Source organism: Sinocyclocheilus anshuiensis, unplaced genomic scaffold, assembly GCF_001515605.1.
Source record: "Sinocyclocheilus anshuiensis isolate Anshui unplaced genomic scaffold, SAMN03320099.WGS_v1.1 scaffold1317, whole genome shotgun sequence".
Lineage (NCBI taxonomy): Eukaryota > Metazoa > Chordata > Actinopteri > Cypriniformes > Cyprinidae > Sinocyclocheilus > Sinocyclocheilus anshuiensis.
Window position 1 is genome coordinate 1,079,836 of NW_015551117.1, and position 9,289 is coordinate 1,089,124.

Sequence of the window (9,289 nt, forward strand, 5' to 3'; positions counted from 1 at the left end):
TTTTTTTTTTTTTTAAGTCGGAGCGTCGGGGTTTTCACTCGCTCCAAGAGCGCTCAATTCATAAAATTCATGCCAACTGCCCGTAAAATAACTGCATATTTAGCAAGATTTCACATGTTAAACATAGCCTATTTAGCTAGCTTGATAGAGATGGATCACTCAAATCAGAAAGAATGTGAAGACTTAGATGACGGCAATGGACATGAGCGGGAAGTTATAGTTCTCAAGGAATTTGTTTGTTCCTTCTAGATACTGAATATTTTCAGGTGAAAGCATGATTTAAACAGGTACACCTCACACGCAATCGCTCTCTCAATAATGCATTCAAACAAATGTAATCTTACAGTGCTACTTCATCTGTATCCGATTTCGAATGAGCAGAAATCTGTAAGAAATGCAGCGATCCGTAGATAAAATAACTGACGAAAACGTACTGTTATGTTCATCCTTCACAAACAAAATTTGCTCTGCAAAAAGCAACAATGATACCTTTTAATGCTGACAACCATGTAATTGTCAAGTTGCACACACACGAGGGACGAGGAGACGCTGGAGACTACGTTATTTATTTTATTTTTTTCTTTTAATATACGTTATGAACAGAACTGTAATATTTCAAACATACTGAGATACTTAAGATGTTTAGATCAAAGCACAAATATTAAATCTAATTTTAACTTGTGCATCACTTTCACCTCTAGATATGCTTTCTCATGACTGTGAATGTTATTGGCCAGCGTATGAACTTCCTGGTTATTATCCACGGCTGTTGGTTGGTGGCCATCATGGTGCAGCGGCGCAGAGCAGCCATTGCCAAGATCTGGTCAAAGTACTGCCTGTTTCTGGTGGTCTTCATGATATACCAGTATGTTCTGTGTGTGGGCATCCCTCCTGCCCTCTGTATAGGTGAGTCTACCACTCTATTCAAAACAAATGTGATGTCACTTAACATATCACTTTAACAGCAATCATTTTTGTCTAAAATTAAAGGAATATAGAGGCTGCACAGCCTTGTTTTGTTTTGGACATTCACATAAGATGGGTTCTTGGATTTAAAAAAAAAGTTCAGCATCTGGCAATGAAATGGAACAGAACACAAGACTCTTGAGACACATTTTTAAAAGCCAAGCTGGTGCTGTTGGGCTGCTGGTCTCTCAACCTGTCCTGCTTATTGAGTGTCCAAAACCCCTCTTATAATTAATAATTACGAATTACACAACTACTATACGTTTATTCAACCTTACTCGGATACATACACTCACGTTAAGTGACGTAGTATATAGCAAATCTCAACTGCTTGATTGTTATATAGTAGCAAAATATCAAATTAATTTATTTTCCCCCACAGCATGTACCATATGTTATACTGACATGGGATAATTTATTCTCTTTTTATTTTTTTTTTATTTTTGGTGTTTTTGCCTTTAGTATGTTAGAACAGTATGTATGTAATCAGGAAGCAAAGTGGGAGGGAGAGATTATGACGGGATTGTAAAAGGTCAACGAGCCAGGACTCAAACTCAGGACGCCCAAAATGCAACAACGCTATATGTTGGCTATATGTCTGCCCACAAGGCTATTTTCACCCTGCTAAATGTGACAATAAGGCATTAAAGGGTTAGTTCACCCCAAAAGGAAAATTCTGTCATTAATTGCTCACCCTCATGTCGTTCAAAACCCATAAGACCTTCGTTCATTTTTGGAACACAAATTAAGATATTTTTGATGGAATCTGAGAGCTCTCTGACCCTCCATAGACAGCAACGCAACTGAAATGTTCCCAGACAGAAACGCTGCAAGGACATCGGTAAAATAGTCCATGTGACATCAGTGGTTCAACTTCAATTTTGCGAAGCTACAAGAATACTTTTTGTGTGCAATGAAAACAAAAATAACATAATTTATTTAACAATTCTTCTCCCCCGCGTTATGTCTTCTGCCATTTTGGAGAGAACCCAAGAACGTAAAAGGCGTTGTTTACGTTAGGGGGGAAAGCACGCGCATGAACGTAATTGGCGTAATCAGCGTTGTTTACACGTAGGGTAAAGCGTGCATATGCGTTGTGATACTCTCTAAAATGGAGGAAGACAGTAACTCGGGGGAGAAGAATTGTTGAATAAAGTCGTCATTTTTGTTTTCTTTGCGCACAAAAAGTATTCTCGTAGCTTTGCAAAATTGAAGTTGAGCCACTGATGTCACATGGACTGTTTTACCGATGTCCTTGCTACGTTTCTGTCTGGGAACATTTCAGTTGTGTTGCTGTCTATGGAGGGTCAGAGAGCTCTCAGATTCCATCAAAAATATCTTAATTTGTGTTCCGAAGATGAACGAAGGTCTTACGGGATTGGAACGACATGAGGGTGAGTAATTAATGACATTTAATTACAAACAATTTTCATTTTGGGGTGAACTATCCCTTTAAGATATTGTAAACATTAACATGATGTATGTGTGTAAAGCTTTGAAACAATGTGTTGTGAAAAGCGCTATACAAATAAATTTGACTTGACTTTATTTGACCTAAAACGAGTATAAGTCAGCTTGGCTGCCAATTACCACAGATTAATTACAAGAACATATCTTGTGTGTCTATGCTGCTTAGTATTAGTACAAGTTTTCTTGGTAAGTAACCTGACCTGTCTCACATGGCTATAGATTACCCTTGGAGATGGAGAACCTCTGTAACTATCCATTCAGCTCTGGTTAAATGGATCTACTTACCTGACTTCTACACCATCCCCAACTCTAGGAACCTCATATGTAAGTGACACCTTCAACTGAACAGCAATGTAATTACTCACCAGTTATCCTACCTATAGTGGCTTCAAAACATATATGGACACTTAAGCCACATTAAAAAATGTATTACTGTTGTTACATTAGACTGTACAATATCAAACCAAATGGCATCTGCAAACAAATTCTAAACTTCTTCTAAGAACAATGACTTTTAAGTCAACTATCAAGGTTATTAGTCTTATCTAATACATTGACTTAAATTCAATTTTAGGTGGGGCTTAAGTATATCATTATTTTTAACATAAGAGTGGGCACATATTTGACTGTGTCAGCCGTTTCCAACTATTTTAGTTGTACAATATGTGATGCTGCTTAAAGGGGTCATGACACGATTTCATGTTTTCCTTTCTCTTTGGAGTGTTACAAGCTGTTCGTGCATAGATTAGATCCGTAAAGTCGCAAAGATTAAAGTCTCAAACCCAAAGAGATATTCTTTCTAAAAGTTTAGACTCAACCACGCCTTCCAAAAATGCCTCATTCAAACACCACAAATCTACGCACTGTGTTGGAAGATTTGCATAACACCGCCCAAATGTATACGCAAAGAAAGAAGGCATAACTTTTATTCTCCCTGTGGGTTTCATTGCAAAAGCCAAATTACTTTGTTTGGCCTTCCAAAAGAGGACACAACTAGAAATCAGTGGTTAAGTTTTATTTACAACACTTTCTTTCTAAAAGTTTAGACTCAACCACGCCTTCCAAAAATGCCTCATTCAAACACCACAAATCTACGCACTGTGTTGGAAGATTTGCATAACACCGCCCAAATGTATACGCAAAGAAAGAAGGCACTGTAGTATTGTTACCACCACCGCCATGTCATGGAGATGCTGTGTGTTTCCAAATATGGTAAAGGGGCGTAACATTTCCGTCACATGCTTGAGGTATTCGGCCAATCACAACGCACTGGATAGTTGGCCAATCAGAGCACACTAACATTTCCGAACTATGAGCTTTGTAAAAATCGACTCGTTTCAGAAAGGCGGGGCAGCGAGGAGCAACAATAATGTACAGTATGTAGAAAATAATGTGTTTTTTTAACCTTATACCGCATAAACACATTGCATTACACCAAATACACAAAATAATGTTATTTTTTGCATCGTCATATGACCCCTTTAATGTTACAGAATGGTAATTTTTATCATATTGTTTCAGTGTATTGTCAGAATCATAAACACACTGGTTTGTAGTGCAAATAGTTTGACTGTTTCTCACTGCACTGCTATTCGTCTAGTTATTTACTTTTAATGGCTTATGGATTCTGTGTTGAAAAATAAGGTGGATATAGTGAAATTTGAGGCCCCTCCAAAATACATAAAATGTTTGCAAAATGTTCTGTTGCAGCGGACTTCCTTCTGCTGATGTGTGCCTCCCAGCAGTGGGCTGTGTTTGAAAATGAGAAAAAGGAAGAATGGATGGTCATGGGAGGTGAGAACAAAGACAACCCTGACCCCATGGAGGATATGCCCTTCAACCCAGCCCCAAACTTCATCAATTGCAGGTAACACATTGTGTGTGCTTTAGTGAAGAATGAAAAATAAAAAACAGCTTTACTTGGTATGGATCTAATGCAAAAGGAGCTTTAAAAGAATACTTCACCCAAAAATGAAAAAAATCAAATTTGGAAAATTTACTCATCCTCAGGCCATCTTAGATGTAGATGAGTTTGTTTCATCATCGGGACAGATTGGAGAAATATAGCAATACAATATAGCACTTACTCACTATTGGATCCTCTGCAGTGAATGGGTGCCGTCAGAAAGAACGTCCAAAAAGCTGATAAAAGCATCCCAATAATCCACAAGTAATCCACACCACTCCAGTCCATCAATTAACATCTTGTGAAGTGAAAAGCTGTGTTTTTCAGAAAGAAATCCATCAAGGTGTTTTAACTTGAAACTGTTGCTTCTTGCTAAAATCCATAATAACACTTCCTTCAGTGACAAATTCCATCTCCTGTTTCTCTCACAACAAAATCCAATGACACACTGCTTTTGTTTAGAACTGTTTTACACCATTTTCATTCATAAACGGTGCTTGATCTGTGCGTATTTCTCTCCTGATTCAGACAAGGCAACTTTTTTTTCACTGAGAAAGGTAATGTTATAGATAGAGGACTTGTATTTTAACCAGAAGCAATGGTTTGACGTTAAAAACATCTTAATGGTTTTATTACAAGCACACAGCTTTTCACTTCAAAAGACGTTAATTGATGGACTGGAGTCGAATTGTGATGTTTTTATCAGCTATTTGGACTCTCATTCTGACGGCACCCATTCACTGCAGAGGATCCTTTGGTGAGCAAGTGACATAATGCTAAATTTCTCCAAATCTTTTTCAATGAAGATACAATTCTTCTACAACTTGGATGGCCTGAGGGTGAGTAAATTTAGACCAGTGTTTCCCAACTGGGGTGCCGTCTGTCGAGAGCAGGGGTGCCGTGTAAAACATCCTTTTTTAATATTTTTAAATTGCTAAAATGTTCAAAAAAAACATCTATTATATAATATCAATTTCTGATGTCGCCAATAATTAGAGATACACAGAAATTTCGGCTGCCGAAAAATCCTCTGATAATAATAACTTTCTAGGATTAAACATTATTTGGATAATTGGTAAAAAAAAAATTACAATTCTCTTAATAGCCCTACTGTGTGTTAGACCTACCTGAAAAACTAAAAAGCAATTTATTTCATTTGTAGGCCTATCGTGATTTTTTAAATTTGTGCTATCATTAGTAATTTCTTTATTTGTTCTTATTTTATTATTAACTGCTTAGCCTCCTTGTCATTTTTTATTCATTTCAAAGTTTTAAATCAAGCTATCTCATGCTACTGCAACAAATTACCCAACTGTAAAATCAAAAATACACTGAGTGAGCAGAACTTTGTTTAATTACCATTATAACTAGCTATCTCACAATGTTTACATATGAATAAAAGCCTACATTAAAATTGTCATATAAATTGGTCTTTTCATTAGAAATTAGCCTACTGATTGCCACCATTGATGGACAACAATTTCTTTAACATTGTTTATTGCTTTTATAAACAATAATGACAGCAATATGATAAGAAACTGCTCTGTAGATAATTAAATGTAACAATTACTCTACAGAAACTAAACTGGTGTATTTTATCATTTTTAGGAACTATTTGCTTCATTAATGTCTTGTATTGAAAAATAATATCTGTGTGTGTCTCTCTCTCTGTGTATTGAAGGTCCTATCTGGACATGGCAAAGGTCCTGGTGTTTCGGTACATGTTCTGGTTTGTGCTGTCGGTGTTGTTTGTGACCGGTGCCACTCGGATCAGTGTGTTTGGTTTGGGGTATCTTATGGCCTGTTTCTTCTTCCTGCTGTTCGGCACACGTCTGTTGATCAAGCCATCACGTACACGTCTGGTCCTCTGGGACTGTCTGATCATATACAATGTGGCTGTGATCATTTCCAAGAACATCCTGTCTGTGAGTGAACAGTCCTACTACGCTGACTCACTAAGCCATATAACTTGCAAACAGCTACAAAGAGAACAACTTTCTTACAACAGCCCTGTTCTTGTGTTAGATCCTGGCCTGTGTGTTTGTATTGGAGATGCAGAAGAACTTCTGCTGGGCAATTCAGCTCTTCAGTCTGGTGTGCACAGTCAAAGGCTACTATGACCGTAAGTTTTGCACTGCTGCTGCGTTGCCCTAGAGTGGTGGTTCCCAAAGTTTTCCCACGGTGCACGGTCAAGCACGCTGTCATAATATTTTCCTTAAAAACTACAAAATTGACTGTTTTTGTCTAGAGTAAAAATATCTACATAAGTACTCACAACATTGTGGCAATTAGCTATTCTAAATTGTTTATATAAAAAGAGCACATGTAAGAAGACATGTAAGTGCTGTTTTGTTCCCATGGCCAAAACTGAAATATCAAGTATAAAGTGGATGTTACAATAAAAAAATATGTGCCTGCTTAGTGTGGTAATTGACCGATCAGAATCAAAAAGCTTGTGTAATATTATTAACACAAGTTAAATTTACTAGAGTAAAGAGTGCAAGATATTAAGATTTATATTAGTACGTTTTTTTTTACCACATTATAAAATGTTTTTTTGGTAACACTTTATTTTAAGGTGTCATTGTGATGCATCTTACAAGTACGTACTATTATAATAACAATAAAAACCCCAACCCCAACCATATAGTAAGTACATGTAGTTAATTAATATTACTCAGTACTTAAATATATAATTAGACTGTAACAAGGATACCTTAAAATAAAGTGTAACTGTATATTTTTTTTGTTATAAACAGTTTCCTAAAGCACTAGTTCATGAACTTTGTTCCTTGCACACCATTGTATCTCATTTTTACTCCATTTTTACTTTTCGAAAACATTTTAATACTTTTAAATCAGTCTGATTAAGGCTCCAATTAGCGATTGTATGCTAATTAAATGTCAGCTCATTTTAATTATAAAAATATACTCAAATATAGGCGATGACAAGTTTTTATAGTGATGATATGAACTTGGTTCTTAAATGAATAGAATCAGCAGGCCAATGCTTTAAAATGCACATGAATGAGACGAGATCCATTTTTTCCCCCCACCATTTAAAATATTTTTCTAGGGTATGTGCACAACATTTTAAATATCTTAAAATATGCCACATCACAGACCACAGCACAGTCAGATGTAATCTTATTTATGTGTATGTGTTTCTTTCTCAGCTAATTCAGTGCGTGATAAAGAATGCTCTCTGCCTGTGGAAGAGGCTGGCATTATCTGGGACAGTATCTGTTTCTTCTTCCTCCTGCTACAGAGGAGAGTCTTCCTCAGTTTTTACTTTTTGCACGTATCTGCAGATCTTCAAGCATCAGCGCGACAGGCCTCTCGGTAAGTGCGCCCCCTGCTGGGCACATCAGAAGGGGCAGTTGGGGCAGATATTTCATGCTTTCCATTTAGTCAGGTGTGAGAAATTGATAAATCTGACTTACGACTCGAGACTTTTCTTGTAAAAAATCTAAATATGATGATGTATAAAGAAACATAATGGCTATGCTAGCATTTTTAACAGAAAATTTCATTTACCACCTGTGCAAATAATTAATTAATTTATTATTATTATGCAATTATGTTTTAGCTTGAATGTTTTCACTAACTGCATACATCTCCCAGGAGGCTGCCATGTTTATTTATTTATTTTTTTTACATCATAAATGCATCTAGGACAGGGTGAATTCTAAGGTTTTCATCCTGAAGTCTAATTGTGTTGCGCTTTTCAAAATATGAAGTTTAAAATTTCAACTTTCAAAGTTGAGTGGAATACAACAAAAACAGTGATTTAGTGTATAAGTTAGGGTATTTCTAGCATATGAAGTTTATTTTCTGACCTGATTTTTCATGTGTGTGTTTGCATTAAGGGGTTTCGAGCTGTTCCGAGCCAGCATTATAAAGAACATGCATTTCTATCAGCAGGCAGAGAAGAAGTCAATTCAGCAGCTAAAGGAATCGTGAGTTCACACTGTCATTTTTACCATAACCAATCAATAATTCAATCAATATCCTTCCTGAGCTCTAGTCACTCTACATCTTTATTTTTCCTCAGGATGAAACGCATACGTGACAAACAGCAGAAGTATAAAGAAGGACGCAAAACTTCAGATATAGAGGAGCTGCCATCAGGTACAAATGCATTACCATTTAAACAAATATAACTTTGATCAGCTGTGGTTTGAAATAACTGCGCTTAATTGTTGCGGTTCCAATTTGTGTGGAAATATCTGTGAAATTCTATAAAATGGATTTTAATATGGTAAAGTGCATTAAACAGAGTATTATACTCCTGTAGGTATCTGAAAGCATGATCAAATTAGCAAGAATATTTCAAATGTTGGTTGACCCACATATCAACATTGTCACTATTTACTCCCACATTTTGATACAAATCTATATGACATTCTTTTCTTCTGCTATCGCTTTCCAATCTCATTTACATGCAATATTCGCTTTCAACCAATGTCATTTGATATCACATGCATACATGAATTAAGTTTGTGGGCTATGGCAGCTGGGAAAATATAAGTGAATAGTACATTTTAAATTAAAGGGGTCATATGATGCTTTTTTAAAGATCATTATTTTGTGTATTTGGTGTAACAGAATATGTTGACATGCTTTAATGTTCAAAAAACACATTCTTTTTCAAATACTGTACATTATTGTAGGTCCTATATGCCCCGCCTCTCTCAAACACGTCGTTTTCAACAAAGCCCCCTCCTTTGACAAGCGCAGTCTGCTCTGATTGTTGCACCAGCTGACCCAGTGCATTGTGATTGGCCGAACACCGCAAGCACTTGTCGGAAATGTAACGCCCCTTACCATAATCGCGAGCTTCATCTTTCAAAATAAATGTAAAGACAGTAAATAATGTCATTAGTTTTACCATCAATTCAAGCCCGAAAGGGGAACAGACACAGTAATGATGCAGTACACAAGCCG

General features: G+C 36.5%; 1 protein-coding gene across 3 annotated transcripts in view; it reads left to right on the plus strand.

Moving 5' to 3' along the window:
- Window positions 1-9,289, plus strand: part of piezo1 (piezo type mechanosensitive ion channel component 1 (Er blood group)) — a 113,306-nt gene that overhangs the window by 85,718 nt on the left and 18,299 nt on the right. For all 3 annotated transcript variants that reach the window (XM_016453173.1, XM_016453174.1, XM_016453175.1), the window contains 8 exons: window positions 702-906; window positions 2,656-2,760; window positions 4,147-4,303; window positions 6,024-6,267; window positions 6,368-6,464; window positions 7,519-7,684; window positions 8,212-8,301; window positions 8,397-8,473. In XM_016453173.1, coding sequence (XP_016308659.1) covers window positions 702-906; window positions 2,656-2,760; window positions 4,147-4,303; window positions 6,024-6,267; window positions 6,368-6,464; window positions 7,519-7,684; window positions 8,212-8,301; window positions 8,397-8,473 — 1,141 coding nt within the window. The remainder of the gene's footprint in view (window positions 1-701; window positions 907-2,655; window positions 2,761-4,146; window positions 4,304-6,023; window positions 6,268-6,367; window positions 6,465-7,518; window positions 7,685-8,211; window positions 8,302-8,396; window positions 8,474-9,289) is intronic.